General features: G+C 56.1%; 1 protein-coding gene across 3 annotated transcripts in view; it reads right to left on the bottom strand.

Annotated features, from left to right (window-relative positions):
* SH3PXD2A (SH3 and PX domains 2A) overlaps positions 1–17181 on the bottom strand; it is a 243330-nt gene that overhangs the window by 12304 nt on the left and 213845 nt on the right. For all 3 annotated transcript variants that reach the window (XM_028167789.2, XM_057531192.1, XM_057531193.1), the window contains 5 exons: positions 13287–13370; positions 8129–8246; positions 4217–4554; positions 3063–3112; positions 293–412 (listed from right to left, as the gene is read on the bottom strand). In XM_028167789.2, coding sequence (XP_028023590.2) covers positions 293–412; positions 3063–3112; positions 4217–4554; positions 8129–8246; positions 13287–13370 — 710 coding nt within the window. The remainder of the gene's footprint in view (positions 1–292; positions 413–3062; positions 3113–4216; positions 4555–8128; positions 8247–13286; positions 13371–17181) is intronic.

Raw genomic sequence — 17181 nt, 5'->3', positions numbered from 1 at the left:
AACTCATTCATCCCCAGCGGCCCCTTGCTTCAAAGTGCCCCCATCACAAGCTCCTATAATATGCTTTGGGAAACGCTGCTGTGACGGGAGCTGGGTGGAGACATGAGCCGTGGGTTCTAGTCCTGGCTGTGGCACCTACTGGCTTTAGGCAAATTCTAATCCCTGTGGGTCCTGTTTCTGCACCTTTCCTGCCCGCCCCTCAGGAATGTCGCCAGCAAGACATAAATGGGAAACACGGGAGGTATCTGACCATCACGAATTATAACCCTTAGCCCCATGGCCCAAGGCTCACCTCTGCCTTCTGTCCGCCTCGAAAACTGATCCCATCAGAAATGCACGACTGGAATTCGGCAATGGTGTAGTACTCCACCTCAACAGAAGGGGGCTCTGGCGGCTTAGGCAGCTGGAACCCCTGAGGCAGACAAGGACTCAGTCAGCAAGACCCACCTGATCAGAGCCGTATCTGAGGTGAGTGTGGCGGTTACACCAGGTGGAGAGCAGCTGACTTGAGGATGTATCAATCACCTGAGTCTCAGGGTGTCTCACCAAGAGACCACTCTCCTGACCAGGCTCTCTAAGAATACCCAGGATTCGCTTGAGACTTGTCTGAGCTATGAAAATGATCATTTAAGTAAATTTCTACCCTTACATCTTTGGAATCCAGTTTTCAGAAGCCTCAAAAGCTAGGTCCCAAAATGAAAGTCAAAAAGCAGAGAAATTGTTGTAACAAAGCCCGTGCACACTGCCCCCTGGGAGAGGAGAGCCATCTCCTTGAGTCTCAGGTGAAGGGCCACCGGGGTGACACCTGACTGCAGAGGTGGGGTGGGTGTAAGGGGGTGTGGGGTTGGTCAGAAAACCCCTTGGTCGGTCATCATGATGATGCCAAATGGTTAGGCAAGCACGGAATAAACTCAGGATCCTTTGCTCTGGGGTTGGGTAGAACACGCTGGGCAGCAAATGCTTCCTAGATGCTGGCACGTTGATAACTAAGGCTGACGTGCAAGGAAATTTAGAATATGGCCACAGCCCATGAGTTGTGAGCCTCATTCATTCACTTGGCAAATGTTTGTTGTGTGTCTACTGGGTGCCAGACTCTGGTCCAAGGCACCAGGCATCCAAGAGTGAACCAAAGGGACAGGACAACCCCCTTGCCCTCGTGGAGAGGACGTTCCAGCTTCAGCCAGTCTCTACTCCAGCCAACATGGCCTTGGTGCCTCCCCATCACTCCCAGTATGGCCTGGTATCAAACAAAGGAGTTAAAATAAAACAATCTTATAAAAAAGGTACATGTGTTTGGGAGGCTAGAGGGGGGAAGCAGCTACAGTGTAGCAGGAAGACCTCAAAAGATCTCTGCCTGCAGGTGGACGCATGTGGGCTCCAATCCCAGCTCAGCAATTCACCAGTTGTGTGGCCCTGGGCAAGGCCCTTGCCCTCTCTGAGCCTCAGTTCCCTCATCTGTAAAATGGAACTAATAACAGGGTCATGAGATAATGAACATAGCTTCTGGTCCAGCCAACGGCACAGGAAAAGCTCTATAAACATAAGCTGAAGCCGAACGCTCTTCCTGAAACGCCATGCTATTCCTCTTAACCTGCCTCGTCCTTCAAGGCTCAGCATGTTCGAATCCTGCCACTCACAGCTGAGCTGCCTCAGGTCAGAGTGAGTGAAGGGTGGGGGGAGGCTGGTTTTGAGGGACCAGGTCAACTTTCCCTGCCCTGGTGGCTGGCTCTGCAGCCGTGCATGCGCACAGATGTGGCCCAGGTCCCAGCCCTGCCTGGACCCCCGCGGCCAGGTGGGAGTCGGATGGACCTAGCTGGAAGGAGCAGCTCTGTCCTAGCAAGCCCTGCTTTTGGCAGGTGTGGAAAGAATTACCCCATTCTTGCCAAAATCAAGTCTGCCTGAAAATAATCAGCTGGGGCTGAGAGAGATGGGAGGGAGGGGAGAACTCTCTCAGTTGTGTAAAATGGGAGGGGAAACAAGATAGAAACTCCACTGGGGCTGATGGCCAGGGCCAGGACGGTCCCATCTCCAGGGGCCAAATCTTCAAAAATCCTGTTTACGGAAGGCCAACTCTTCCAGTGACTGCTGCTGTCCGCCCCCCTGGGGCGGATGTCACTGACCACAGTAAATCTCGCTAAGCCCAGATGTGACTTCAGAATCCTTGTCCACACACAGTGCACAGAGAGCTGACAGAGGAGGTGGAAAGTCGACGGCCAGCCCTCCGCGTACACCATCTCATCCCATCCTTACAACAGCCCTAGGAGATGGCTGGCACTGTCCGCCTCTTATAAATAAGGAAACTGAGGCCGGTGGAGGGTAAGCAACCTGGCCAGGGGCTCGCTGTTTCTCAGTGTCGGAAATGGAGTATGCATCCATGCTTGGCAGGCCTGAAGCCCCATTCTTTCCACTGCATCCCACTGCCCCAGATGACAGTTCTTGGTTCTAGGGCTCTCCGTCTGCCACCTCTCACCCAAAGCCCCAGCACCCTGAGTGCATATCCACCTCCGTGGCGGTCTGGATGCCAGGAAACCCCACCTACAGGCGCCACAGACCCCAGCAGCATTGAGCCTCTTTGAGCTTCAGCATAAACCAGTCCCTGCCATTTACCACCCTCCTCCCCAGAGAGGATGCTCACTGGTCTGCCCTGTGCCCGCCCAGGTTCTGGCACCCACTGGGCACTCCCGGGCAAGGAAGGCAAAGCTGAAAGTCTTCCAGGCTCACCTGGACAGCAGCCCTATTTCCCGCCCCTGGCAATGCCCGGCTGGACACTCTCGCCAGCCAGTCTAAATGTTTATGTCTGCCAGTGCCGTGGCTGGGATGGATTTATTTAGCTTTGGAGTGCAGTGTGTTTTCGATTAAAAACTGTCCAGCTAGGCCCCAGGAAGGCTGGGTTCCCCAGGCTTCCCTCCCTGCCTCCAGCCCCACAAAGCTGGAAGCTCCAGCATGGCCCTGGGGAAGCTCTGGACCAACAGACTCTGCACTGAGACAGCCAATTACTGGGAGCTGCTACAGTGCACCCAGGAAAGGGAATGAGAAAGAGAGAAAAAACTGAGCACACATACCAAGCTGGACTCTCTGCGAGGTGGAGGCCTTGTCCTGAGGTTCGGGGAGCCTAGAAGAAGAAACAGGGCTTCAGAAATCGCAGCCAGACACAGTGCCTTCCCTGCCTTCCCTGGGTGTGACCTCCTGATGCTGGGAAGTTCCTGCTCTTCTCCCGCATTTATGACGAACCCATGCTCTCGGTCACCACAGGCACGATAGCTGGGCTTCTTCAGTGGAAGTGAGAGATCTTTGAGCTTCCTTAGCTGTGTTTCAAGGGGATCCGTGAACCCCCTAAAATGATGTGCACATTTCAAAATGTACAGACATAGGGGCTTTTTTCAGGGGAAAGGGTAGATAGCTTTATCAGATTTCCAAAGTTAGGAGAAGAGACCATGTCTATTTTTTGCTCACTACCAAATCCTTGGAAGCTAGCACAGTGCTAGGCAAGAGGAAGTACCCCCAAAACAGCTCCCGACTGACTGCTCAGAAGGCTTCAGGCATAAAGCTAATGTAACCAAGTTCAGAACTAAACTAAAAAACAGCTTTCCTCCAGATTTTAAGAATGGCTGGACACAAACAGAAGCTGGTCTCATAATACAGAACAGTTTAACCCTCAACCACAGGCATCCTTGCCCCAGAGATGCTAGAGATTTGGAGGGGCCAGCAGCTGGGTTTCTCCTGTACGAAAGGAGGAGATTCCGGAAGAATGCTGCTTAAAAGTGCTTGTGGAGGGAGGTACAATCACCCTTCCAAGTGTCTTAGACTTCCGGTAACTGGAGGAAAAAGGGGTAAGGCTCAGCAAGATGATCTTCTATCGGCTGTCACTCATAGAGCAGCCTTGCATCGAGGGACCCATTTCACAGCCCAGGTGACTTATCTGCAGAGTGACCATTCATGGCTCCCCACTAGAGGAGGAGGGGACGCTACCAGCTTATATATGCATGCAATTTATCTTCGGTGGAGGAGTTGGAAGGAATTGCCTTGTCCATGCTTGTGATTAGCATAAGACAAGCTGGCAAAACGAGCCTGGGGTCAGGGGTCAGCCTACATCTCAGGAAGAGAATAATACGGGGATCATGCACACACACACCCCCGCCCCAGGCTTTCCTTGCACCTCATGCCCCTTCTCTAAAGAGCTGTGTGGCAAGGACCCGGGGATCAGCGAGGCTCTTACTGATCTGGGCCCTCTGAGGGGCAATCCTGGCCACGGCTGGGGAGCCCTGGGCCAGCTTGGAGACGGTCCTCTCGGGGACACCCAGGGCGCTGCCGTTGGAAGCGTTGCAGAGGATGGGCAGGCTGATCTCCTTCTTGGTGATGGGGGCCTCTGGGCCCTCGCCTTCAGCTGGGGTGGTCTCCTTGTCCCCGGACGCCTTTTTGTTCAGCAGGTTGCTGATCTCCATGATGTTCCCGATGATCTCCACCGGGCCTGCCAGATTCTTCTTCCGTGCTGGCAGGTCATCCTTGGCTTTCTTCAGGTAGGATGCTGGTGCCCAGCCCTCTTTGCCCAGGTATCTGCAGGGAGGAGTGGGACATGGCATCATGAGAGCACCCTGTCCAGGCCCCAGGCTCCATCAGGCCTTGCCCAGGTGAGCTTTCTCTGCTGCACTCTGTAAGACACTTGGCAAAGCCACTACTCTGGAGAGAACTGGAATGAGGGCCAGTGGAAAGACATCGGGAACACCACTTCTTCCTCTCTGTCTCCTAGTTCTTTGCCTGATCCCTCATGGTGTGGGCCCTCATTATTTGCAACATCAGGCAAACATGGGACATTGAGATGAGAAGATTCCTCAGATTTGGGGTTGCCTAAAAGGTAGACTTTGCAATGGCCTACTACCTCACCACAGCAGAGGGCAATTCTAGAGATAAGAAATGAGAAGGTGTATAGAGTTAAATGCCCAGTCAGAAAGGGAAGTATGATCAGAGAGGTGAAGAGGCAGCATAGGTGAGAGTTAGGAAACCCGAGTTCTGGTCTATGGTACTTCGGACAAGTCCCTACCCTGGAGCTCAATTTTTTCTCTTCTGCAAAATGCTGGGATAGAGTAGCTGCAAACATTTATCCAGAAGGATAGACATGCTGAGACCAACTAGGAAGACGTGTATAAAGAGTGAGTGACCAAGTGGGAAAAGTACTGGCACCACTGCAGGAGGAGCAGACAGATCAAGTTCACAGACAAGTCCACAGACAGACCAACGCTAAAGGTGGCGTTTCAACGTAGTGGGGTAAGGATGGATTATTCAATGAGTGATTGGGGGATGACTGATGATCCAGTTAGGAAAAACAAGTGAGACTCTGGCCTTACAACTGTATAGCAAACTTAAAAATGCAAGTCGTGAATATTTGCTTAATCTTGGGGGCTGAGAAAATCTTCCTAAGTGCAACTCCAAAAGCAGAAACCATAAATGAAAAGACTAAATAAAGCACATGACTGGATAAAATTAAAGCCTTTGGTATGGCAAAACAAAAACAAAATGAAACAAAACAAAACGAAACAAAACCAAAAACCCATAAACACAGCAAAAGGCAAATGACAGGGCCGACTTAATTTTAGGGGATTTGCTGACTTCTGAAAACAAGTTTTTCCCTTTTTCCCTCATGGTGTTGAGCTTCTACCCAAACCCACTGAGAACTTACTTCTTGGTCCAGCAATTCCTGGCCAATGCCCTGCAGTCTGGGGTGCAATGTCCCCGCCTGCTCCCTGGCACACATCTGGCTCTCTGGAATGGCTCCTCCATGCCAGATGTCTGATAATCCCCAGCCCCCCTGCCTCCCTGATCTGACCTTGTTCTTGGGGGCTCATTAGGTAGGAGGAAAGGAAATGTGAAAGTTCAAGTTTCTAACGTGTTTGAGCTTTGCTGGAAAGTTCAGGTAGGAGGCGGCTTCTTATGTTCACGTTACATGAATGAGCAGGCAGGCTGACCCAAGCTCACCTGTCTATCCCTGTTTTGGGGCTTGGAAGGCAGACATCAGTGAACAAATGGATGGAAGTCAGGGAGCTGGCAGACAGAGCACAGAATTTCAGGGGTGGATGGAAGCAACTAGTAAAGATACCTAATCTTACATATATCAACAACCAAGGCTCAGAAAAGCAAAGCAAGTAGCAGAGGGTCACACAGCTAGCTTTTGGCAGCATCTGGCTCAGAACTTGGTGCCCTTCATCTTGGAAGAAAGATGATGAACCTGCCAGCCACTGGGAGCACCTGTGCGGAGACGGGGAGCGAGGTCTCCTGGGAGTGATGGTCAGGAATGCTCATTGTCCTGAGGACTCCCATTCTAAACCTTGATGTGCTCCTTCGGTGTTACATGGATAAAATTAGATTCCAGACAGGGAGATGCAAGTGAATCAGGAGAGGCTGTGTGTGTTTGGGTCCAACTCTGCTCACATCTGCTTTCCAGCTCTGGAGCACGGAATGACTCCAGAGGGAAGCAAACTGGAAAAGGAGGATGGGGAGAGAGGGAGGGCGTGTATGTGTGTGTGTGTGTTTGGTGGGGGTGGTGGTTGGAGAAGAAAGACGAGAAGTAAGGATCAACACAGAGCCTGGGATGCTGGGAAATGGCATATTTAAGGGGGTGTCTGGCAGCCTTCTTAAGGTGGAACCTTTTCAGCAGGGTTTTCTCGGTTGCAGCTCCCACTGGCTGAATGGCCAGGCCATGGGGACAAGAGCTGACTAGATGAACCAACTCAGAGTGATTTTATTGGTCATTTTAGAAAACTGAAACACCCAGCAGCCTTGTAGAAAACCTCTGGGTGAGTGGTTTAGGTTAGCAGCCTGCCAGAATGTTCACTGGCCTTCCCACGCAGACTCGTGGTGGCTGGATTGTGGGCTTGGCTCTAGTTTCCATTGTTTAGAGAACATCAAAGTCTAGGGGCAGAGGATTTGGGCAAACACGTCCAGGCACACAGTCCTGTCCCACCTATCGGGACAGAAAGGGACACCTCAGCCCGCTGACTGCTGTGCACAGGGCCAGGGGCAGGGGCGACTATGTTCTGGCAGGTCACACTAAGGTTCAATCCCATGTGGCCAACGACCTTCATCCTACCCGTCAGCACAGACCAATCTGAACACCACGCGGCGTGCTGTGTTCTGAGCAACTGTCTTGTGAGTGCCCCTGCCGCCTCGGCCATCTGTGCCCTCGGTGGGGGACAGCTCAGAACACGCATCCTACCCACAGTGGGTCTGGGGTTCCCAGGTGTGGTGGGCTGGAGAGGCGGTCCCCAGAGCCCATGACAGGGACTCTCTCTGTCATCCGGGTTACAGGCAGAGAAGAGAAACTGGGTAAAATCATCACAGCGGAGCTACTTTTAAAGGACCCAGGAACATTTCCTGGGAACAAGCCCCTCCTTGCGGGGGGTGCTAGCTGGCCTGGGAGCCCCAGGGCAGAGGGGCCTGGGGGGCAGGACTTGGTAGGGGAGAGGTGAGTGAAACCCACAGGGTTTAGTTCGCTTCCAGGAGCGTCAGGAAGCTCCCCACTCCCCTACTCACACCCCCGAATGGGTTTCTCAGCTGGGAAGTGTGATCAGGCCCAAGGAGAGGGAAGGGCAGAGCAAGAGGCCTCTGAACTAGGCCTGGGCTCAGGCCTCACTTCCGCCCCAGCTCTCTCAACCACGGGAGCCAGCCCTGCGGAGCGGAACAGCCCGGCCCGAGCCTGCATCTGTGGGCAGCAGGGGCTGCCTGCTGGGACCTCGGCAAGGCCCGTGGACGCCAGCACTGCAGGCGGCCTGAGCTGCACAGCACGCCAAGCAGCCCAAGCCGGACACAGAAAACCAAATTCAGATGTGCTGGACCCTCTTGGCGGATGCATGGGAAGGGATTGCACCACTGCCTGCAAGCCGAGCCGGGGCCCCTGTGCCCCGCTGGCTGTGGCTCAGGCCCTGCTTTATGTGTCCCGGGAGGGTTTGTGCAAGATGAGCACTCTCTGTTACGGCCATTCAGCCTCGTAGTGCTAAAGCAGTCAAGCCAGGCCGTGGGTGCAAAGCTGCTGTCAGGATTTACCTGCCAGCTGGTGCCCTCAGCCACTCTGCTGCCCAGGGCCAGCCTGGGGCCAGGGTGGCAGAGAGGCACCTTGCTCCTCCGCTGGGGCTCTTACCTGATGTACCACCAGCCCTCCAGATTCTTCCGGATCACCTCCACGGTGACGCCCTTCTCAAAGCCAATCTCGTCCTTGCTTTGGCTGGTGTAAGGCTGCACAGTGACATACTTCTCCTCTGTGGGTGGTGGGTGAAGCAAGAAAGCACAACCATTTGAGGACAGGGTACAGGTCCTCTGTCCTGCCTCCTTCTCCTCCTGGCCTGGCCTCACTTAGTTGGTGGCCAAGGTGTACTGCATCAGCCTCTGGCTTTTCCAGGAAAGGGAAGAGAAGGGATCAGGCCTCACAGCTGTGCCCTGCATGTGCCAAAGCTGGCCAGGGCCCCAGGTGGCCTTGCAAGCCCCAGGCAGCATAGAGCTGGCTCTCCCAGCCTCCCAGTCCCATAACTGCAGCCAGGCTGCCGGGGCCTGGAGTCCTCAGGGTCCCAGAAACTCCCTGGGCTGCGGGCAGGGCCACGAGGAACCTGGCCCTCCTGGGGCCTGAGTCAGGGAGTCCGAGAAAAAACCCAGTTGTCCCCTCAGTGTCTGGAGGCCTCAAGGCAAGCCCTCTCCTTCCTGAACATGCCATGCGTCCATCTATGCCCCAGACCTGCTCTCCCAGCCTGTCTCCCACCTCAAACCCTTAAACCCCTCCTCTGTCCAACCTTCTGACAGCTCCAGGGACACCTCAGCCTCCCCTGACCACTCATCTGATCACCTGATCACATAATTTCCCCGAGAGGATGCTATGGGCATGGTTATGTGCCCTGTTAAGGGTCCAGGGGCCAAACGAGTGAGGCACAGTCAGGCAGGAGCCCTGAGGGGGCTGAGTTGACCACACAGCTCGGTGAAGCCCCTCTGGGAGCTGCCTACTCTGGTCTCACGGTAGGACTGCACACCCTATTCTGTGCTCCCCAGGCACCGTGGGGAGCTGAGCAGGAGCGTGGGGGCAAGTGTTGGGGGGGCGGTGCTGGGCAGTTTGTGTCTTCCTGGATCCCTTGGGCCTCTCTCCTGGCAGGGACCCTGTGCCTCCACAGGAGTCCCTGCTCAGGCCTCCTGTCTGCTGGGGACCGGCAGACGCACAGCTGGCCAGCCACAGACACCCTGCCTCCTGGGGGGAGAGTCTCCCCAGAGGAACGGCTTGGGAAGGAACACCCAACCCCACCCATCCCCTCAGAGGAGGACGAGTGGCAGAGATTGGCACACACTCTGGGAGGGTCACCCCGAACCTGTGCTGTCCTCTCCGACCTGGATTCTCCCTGGGGGCTGAGACAGTGCCTGGCACACAGTAGGCGCTGCAAAGGGACTATGGAGTACATTGATGAGGACAAAGGTGTGTTGAGCCGGGGCACCGAGTGGGAGACTCTCTGAGCTCAAAATAGCAGGATGCTGGCACAGAACAGCTGGCTCTGAGACAGGCGCTCCCCACCCCCTCAGCTGGACCCTGCCAGGCAGCCTGCCTGAGCCCCTGGCAGTAGTGGGGGAGAGGGCAGCTGCCACCCTAACCCCCTGCTCAGGAGGGCCATCTGTTCATTCTTCCCTAGATTATCAGGGCCCTGTCTGCGGCCCTGTGCCGGGCGGAGATAGCAGCTCCCTGTGGGATGGAAGCAGCTGCCCTGCCAGGCCGCAAGGACAGAGCTGGCAGGCCGCTGGCCGAATCTGAAAGGCTGCCAAAGGGCAAAAGGTAGGTGATGCCCCACGGGAGCCTCCACAGTTCAGCACGCTCTTCTCAAATGCAAGCCTTTCTCAGCGTCAACTCGCTCCTGGAAGCTTTCAGATTCCAATCCAGCCATGCTGGGGAGAGCCGCCAAGACCGCCTGAGAACCTGGCCCTGCCAGATTCTGACTCGGGCCTTTGAGAAGGTCCGTGTTTTATAGTCCAGCCCCCTGCGCTCCCGCCTGTTCCTGGGCTTGCTCCATTTTCCAGCGGGACACTGTAAATCCTGGCCCGGGCGGTGGCCGGAGCGGCAGCGCCAGGCCCCAGGGACCCAGGGTCCTGAGGCTCGGGTGAGCCGAGGCCTGGGCTCCACATTTTGCCTTTGCTCAGTTGGGCTATTTTTAAAAGCCTGTGGTTCGTGCAGGAAGCCATCATTAAAGTTTCCCTAGGCAAAGTTACTTTTGCAGAGAAAAATTACAGCCTTTCCCTTGGGCAGATCAGAGGAGCCCTTCTCTGCCTCACGGCAGAGGCCAGGGCCTAGACTGCATCATGAGGGCCAGGCCCCAGCACCAGCCTCCCCAGTCCCCAGTGTGCGTGCTGAGGACAGAGCCCCGAGGGCCATGTAAGCGTCCTGCTTTCCCCTGCCCCTCCTGGTGGGCAGAACCAGAGACGTCCGTTTTACTCAGGAAAGCTAAGTTGCTCCTGCACAAAGCCCTCTTCATGGTGGCCCTGGGACCGATGTGAACACAGATGTCTGGGAGTTTACGCTCCCAGGAAGAGACCTGGCTGGCTTGGAGGCTCGTCCTACCCTGGCACTGTAGGTTCCAGGAGGTGAGAATTCAGAGCCCTGGTCCCAGGCAGGGTAACTCTTCCAATTGGTCTGTTTGGGGGCTCGGTTTTCTGCCACGTTTGGCTTGGATGACGAAGGTGTGGGTTACCTCTGTGTGGCCGCATGCCCTGTGGGTCTCAGCTCCCTCCTCACTGGTTTCCCTGGGGGAAAGCAGAGGCAGTCCCTCCACTGAAGAGGGGCCACAAACCCCACCTTAGGGGGCCAGACAGGAGGATGGCGAGACTGATGGAAATGACCTTGGTGGGGGGGAGGGGGCTGAGTCATTTGCGTTGCTTGGGGTCTCTAGAAGAGATGCCCCTTAGGAATCAAGTTGAGGGAAGGGGCCTGGGAGCTCTGGGGGGCACCTCTGGGCTTCTGGGAGGCGCTGACACCATGGTCACGCCGATATGCCCTCGAAGGATGGTTGCCACCTCACCCCAGGGAGGGCTGGCCAGGCTGCCCACGGGGTGGGTAGGTGGCTGGGGGGAGGTGGACGGGCCTGTTCTGGTTTTGGAAGCAGGGGCTGGAGAGCCCTGCAGTTTCCAAACCACAGACGCCTCCTCTTTCCAAACACTTTCCTCTCCGTCAGCAGTCTCCCTGGCTCCCCTCCCAGTCCCTACAACTTACCCAACCCCGATGCAAGAGGCCTTTTGATTCCAAAGGCCTGGTTGGCTCTGGGACTGGGGGAGTGGAGGCCCCAGGGAAGCACTGCTTTTCTCTTGTCTAGTTATATAGGACCCACTGCTTGTTCCCCCCTCGTCAGCTCGGCTGTTGCAGCGAAGTTTCTCCCAGCCAACTTCCTGCAAGTTTTTCTTGGCTGCCTGATTTAACTTAGCCCTAATTTAACTTAGAGCTAAGACTGGGAAATGATGTTGTTTAGGTCTCTTATTCAAAAGAGAGAAGTCGTGGGCCTGCATTTGCTTACATATTTGCATGTGTGGCTGGCCATAGAATTATGCATTTAGTTGGGTATCTGTGTCTACTTACATCGTGTTATAATTGTAAATACTGTTGCCGATATACACGTGGTATAGGAGTTATGTATACGAGACTGCATATGAAGCTATACGTGTACTTGGGGGGTAGCTGCAGAGGTGTACCTATGATGTGGTTGTGTGGATAATGCATCTGTGACTGTGTAAATAATGCAAACGTGGAATGGTCTACGTGAGGTTGCATAAGTGTGTACTGTGAGTGGCTGTGTGCACGGGACCGCAGATGTGCAGCTGTGTAGGGCTTGGATGGGACAGTGTACTGTGGCCATGCCCGTGGCTCTCGCGGTTGTGTGCCGGCGGTCATGCTTCACCGACTGAAGTGTCCAAGAGTCCATGTGGTTGTGGAGACAGAGGTGTGTTTGGGGTTCAGTGTGTGATGGTGTTTGGAGCAGCTGTGGGAGGGGATGGGGACAGGCCAAACCTTCCACCCTGCTCTTTTTCCAGGCCAGTGTCCCACTCTCCTTTGCTGCCAAGGCTCAGGGCTGCTTCCCCGCCTGGCCCCCCAGCTATGCTGCCCCACCCATCCTACCTCTAGGGTGCCTTTGCTTCACATTCAGCCTGTTCTCTCTGCTTCCACGACTTGGCCCCCTGTCCTGCGCCAGCACCCAGGGTCCAACCCACACTCCACCCTCAGGACAAGCCGGGCTCCTCGCAGCCAGTGCGCTGAGCCTGATGCTGAGCCAGCCACGGGTGGTGGCCACCCCTGAGTCCAGGCTTGCTGCTGCCTGGGGCTTGGGGCAGATACCAAAACAGGGTCTCACAGTCGTTCAGGAACAAGCTTTGGGGGTAGGGTGCGAGTCATGGGGCATCCCTGCTAATTCTGGAAAAGCCAATGCTTATTACACACCCTTCCGGCTGTGCCGTCACCGTCCGGAACACATACCCTCCACTCTCCTTGAGGCAGGAGAAATGGGCCACCCACTGGCCTTGGGGCTCTGGAGGTGTTTAGAGGTTTGTTCAGAGGCCTGCCCCTAATTTCCCTGCCTCACAAGCTCTTGGATGTTGGAAAGGCCCTGGACTGGCAAACGTCTTGGTTCCTAATCAGCCTGTATGGCAGGCCAGGGGCTTCCCTGGAATAGTCTTGATCAGGCTCAAGCCCAACAGCTAGTGCTGGGGCCCCCAGCTGGACCTGACCCCACCATCAGAACTTGTTGAGGCTGTGCCCTGGGGCCAGGCTGTGTCTGGATTTTGCTCCTCCTCTAGTTTCCCTGGAGCTGGCTGAATGAGGAGATTGTGAGTGGCTCCTTCTTCCTACTCTGTCCCTAAGTAATTGCTAGAATAGCTCTGGCCAAGGGAACCCTTTCTCAGAGGAAGGAGGCAATGAACGGCAGGGGTGAGGGGCACGGCCCAGGCAGAGACCCATACACGCTCAGTTCTCTCAATCTGAAGCTTCAGGGTAAATGTGGCCTTTCTTAGAGTCCAGCTGCCCAAATAATCCTGTCCTAAGTCCCATGACCCCTGCCCCCAGGATGCTGGCCAAAGACAGAGCCGCCCCCATTGTCACCCCGATTCCCAAGCGGCCCCTGCGCTCCCCTCCCGCCTCCCCCCTCCCAATAGAGTAGGTGAGAGGAAAGTCTGGCTGGTGAATCTGGGTAAGGAGGCCACAGGGCAGAGAGCAGCAGAGCCCAGGAAGGAGGAGAAGTGTTAGTGAAAGAGAGAACAGCAGCTGTGGGTGAGGAGAAGCTGGCTCCCATCGTCACCTCGGCTGTGCTGCCTGTTGACCATCCCGCCCAGGGTCCACCGGCGATCCAGGCGCCGCAGATGGGCCTTGCGTCTCTTGGACACTGGTGTGGGAGATGGCGATGGAACACGCGGCCGACGGGAACCGGCGGAGAGAATGGACATGAGGATGAGATGGGATGGGTGGGGAAGGGATGGAGGGAGGGAAGGTTCGCACCCCCAGGGCTTCACCGCCTGGACTGAGTCCTGGTGGCACATGCCTGCTGGAGGGGCGCGGATCTGACCAGTGGCGGCGCTGGAAGGTGGGGAATAACTCAACCAAAGCCAAATTGCATGGGTTATGCCCCCGAGCCTGGGAGGGGCTAGGAATTTAGAATCCCAGCACCTGAGAGGGCAAGAGGAGCCTTGGCTCCAGCCCAGTGCAAGGACGACCCTTGGTTGCGGCCCTAGGGGGAGGACACGGCTCCCACCATTGCTGGGCAGGGATGGTTCCCAGGAGGCTGTGCCCCACTCTCCACCAGGGCTCACATCCACCTGTTCCCCTGCCCCCACTCACTCAGCAAGTCCTGTTTGTGAACCTGCCACCACGAGCCAGGCACTGTGGGTGGAAGAATAAATGTGCCCAGCAGAGACTTGGGGTCTCTTCCTTGGGGGGCTTATAACTCTCACCACCCTGCGTTGGTTTATGTCTTTGCTTTTTCAGTCACCCCCAATGGATCAAGTCTGTTGAGGGCTAAGACTCTGCATCTCTGCGTCCCCAGGGCCTGGCACGGGGCTGATCCCTCAGAAATGTTGCCGAGTGAAGCACACACAGTAGGATGCCACAGGCCTTGGTCTGTTCCTTCCCCACATGCAACCCATTGGATTTCTGACAACGGAGGACCTGCCTCCCAGCTTTTCACTGCTCCACACTCCTTTCATCTGCACAGGTCCTCTGGCTGCTATGGACCAGCTCCACATGCCCCCCGCCTTCCTATGGGACGCCCAGGTGGATCAGAGGCCCCCACCTCCTGGCACTGCAGAAGGAGGGTGCCAGGCTGCCCAGGTCTGGGGGAGGGAGGCCAGCACTTTAGAGTCAAACTGTCCAGACACACCCGAGCCACACCCCACCGGGGCCTCCTGGGAAGTACTTATTTTTCCAGAGGGAGAAGAGTAGCCTGTTTGACCTGCTTCTTGTAAGCAGGAGGCCTGGACAAAAGGTTAGGGGTATGGATTCAGTCCAGGCTGCACTGCCAGGTTACTGTGTCACCCTGGCAGGCTGCCATCCCTCCCCAAACCTCTGTTTCCTCATCTGTCTTTGGGGTTGACACCACCTGCCCCGGCGTGAAATAAGACAGGGACGGGACGGGCTCTGTGGAATGGAGATGAGGTCCTGTGTGAGGTCAGACCGGGAGGAACCTGGACAGCTGACCTCCTGGGGGTGTGTCCCCCTGGTTTCTCAGTGGGCAGAGGAGCTTCACTTCAGCTGATGCCCAGCCTGGGGCCACCTTAGCAGTAAGTGACATTTACCCGGTTTAAACCAGGTACCAAGACCATCTCACTGGAGCCTCACAAAAGCCCCACGTAGCGGGCACTCTCCCCATTCTAGAAATGGGAGGCCAGAGGCACAGGGATGTTCAGGAACCCTCTGAGTCACACACCTGAGCGTCAAGGCGGCACGCAAGTCCACGCAGTCTGGCTCTGGAGCCTGGACTCTAGACCCTGCGCCCTTTAGGCGCCACCAGTGGAGAAGGCCTGGACCCTGGGGCCAGTGCCAGCCCAGGGAGAAAGGCAGGTCATTGCCGGTGGCTGCAGGGCGCAGGGCACAGGCAGAGACCCAGGTTCGGGTCCTGGCTCTGCCACTAACTGATCTGGGGACTCTGTGGAGGTGACACCCCTCTAGGCCTCCACTGTGGTGAGGCTCACTGAAGCACGCTGCCAACGTCGGGCCCGGACCCTCCTCATCAGCAGCGGACGAGAGGGTCTCAGCCTGCACCTCGGCCCTCCTGCCCCCTACTGAAACATTTCTGCATTCTCCACAGCACACCTGGCTTCAGGAGAAACATGAACATATGCCAGAATATCTGATAATAGGAATAAACCGAAACAGCCAATGGTCTCTTTTCTTTCTGAAGCAATGGAACATGAGCTGTTAGGGAAGCTCTGATGGGATGAAGGCTTCCAATTTCTGCCTGTAGCGCTCAGGGGACCTACAATGGGATGGCAACGGGGCTGGAGTAGAGATGGCCAGAGAGGAGACCAGGGCGGGCTGATCTCTTAGCCACATGGCTGCCAGTGCAGAGACTGGCGGACACACCACAGCTGTTGGGCCTTGGGCTGGGGTACTGAGTCCTGAGCCCTTCTGTACAGCTGCGGGGAGATGCCCACGATGTGATGATGGAACTCACAGCTGCCCAAATGTTGCCAGGGGTGCTGGCACACAGGTCCTATCAAAGTGTGCAGAGGAACCTATTATCAGGAGGTTCGCCCTGAGCGTACACGCGCACGCGCACATACACACCCGTCCCCGCCCCTGCTTGAATGCGGAACCTCCACTGGCCGCCTGGTTCTTACTCCATCGAGGTCAAAATTCTCTATAACCTGTTACTTCTTGTTCTGTGCAAAGCACCCAGTCTCTCTTCAAACCAGCCTGGTGGCATCAGTGCCCACGCACCTCTCAGGCTCCTTCCTGCCCACTTGGTGTCCTGGTCCTCCAGCATCAACCTGACGTCTCCACTCTGACTCTCTTGGCGTCACCTTTTCAGGTGGGGCTCCAATCCCCCACACACAGACACACATACACCCTCCTAGAATTGCTCACAAGAAAATGCTTCACGGAGGGGCATGCGGCATGGTGGGAAGACCACTGGCAGAGGAGGCCGACCATGGCTCAAGCCTTATGAGGACAAATACATATCTAAATATTTGCAGCCTCAGTTCCTGCATCTGGAAAATGGAGATGGTGACAGAGCCCTCCCGAGTGGTGAGGGCATTTCAAGTACCAGGGCAGACACCTAGGAGTGAATGAGACCTCAGTACACTCTAGGGATTGTTATTTCTGAAAAGCCCTGGGATACCCCCCGGAATGTGGAACTGGATAGGAGGTGAGGCCTGGTGACTGCAGGCAAAACAGACCGGCCCCAGCTCAGGGGCTACGACCCTGCACCGCTGCAGAGGTGCGAGGAAACCAGAGATGAGATGGGGGACAGGCTCAGCCCCTGGGCTCGGGGAGCAGCCGGGAAAGACCGAGTACCTGGCCTGAACATGCCAGCCCTTCTCAATGGGGCCTGGTCTCTGGAAACCTGTCACAAGGCAGACATGCACTGCAGGGGCTGCAGTACTGGTCAAGGGACTGAAATACAGCATTTACATGGGAGGAAGGGCGGGGCTCCAACTGCCTGCCGAGTAACCGACATTTGGGGGAAGGATGAATACGGAGCTGGGGCTTGGCAGGCCGCTTATTTTGGCCTGGGCAGTGTGGAATGGGGCGTGGGGCAGGGGCAGGCCTGGAGGTGGCCTGAGCCCTGGGTGGCAGGCATGCATCCCCCTGGCTCTCAGATGTGCCCATTTGGACGGTCCCCACTGACCGTTAGGGCAAGCGTTCCTGCTGCCAGAATAAGGGAGGTTTGGAAGTCACTAGGAGCGGGCAGCCGGGAACGGGGTGGCTCAGACTCGCTGGGCTCTGGCAGCCTGCTCTGGGGAATACCCAAGTCCACGGATAGGCTGACCAGGCCAGTGCTGGCTGGGGTTGGGAGGAGGGGCAGGCTCCTTGAAATGCATTGGAGAAAACCCCAGAAAAACCTCACCAGGTCAGAGCTAATGAGAGAGGCTGACGGTGCAGGGGCTGGAGCCATCCCTGGGTTCCTGCAACACTGAGAAATGATTCACAGACCTGCCTTCCATGTCTGCACCCCTGACCGGGATAACAGGCACCTG

This window comes from Balaenoptera acutorostrata, chromosome 16 (genome assembly GCF_949987535.1).
Source record: "Balaenoptera acutorostrata chromosome 16, mBalAcu1.1, whole genome shotgun sequence".
Taxonomy (NCBI): Eukaryota; Metazoa; Chordata; class Mammalia; order Artiodactyla; family Balaenopteridae; genus Balaenoptera; species Balaenoptera acutorostrata.
Note: the sequence above shows the minus strand (reverse complement) of the source record. Positions and strands in the feature narration are given on the sequence as shown.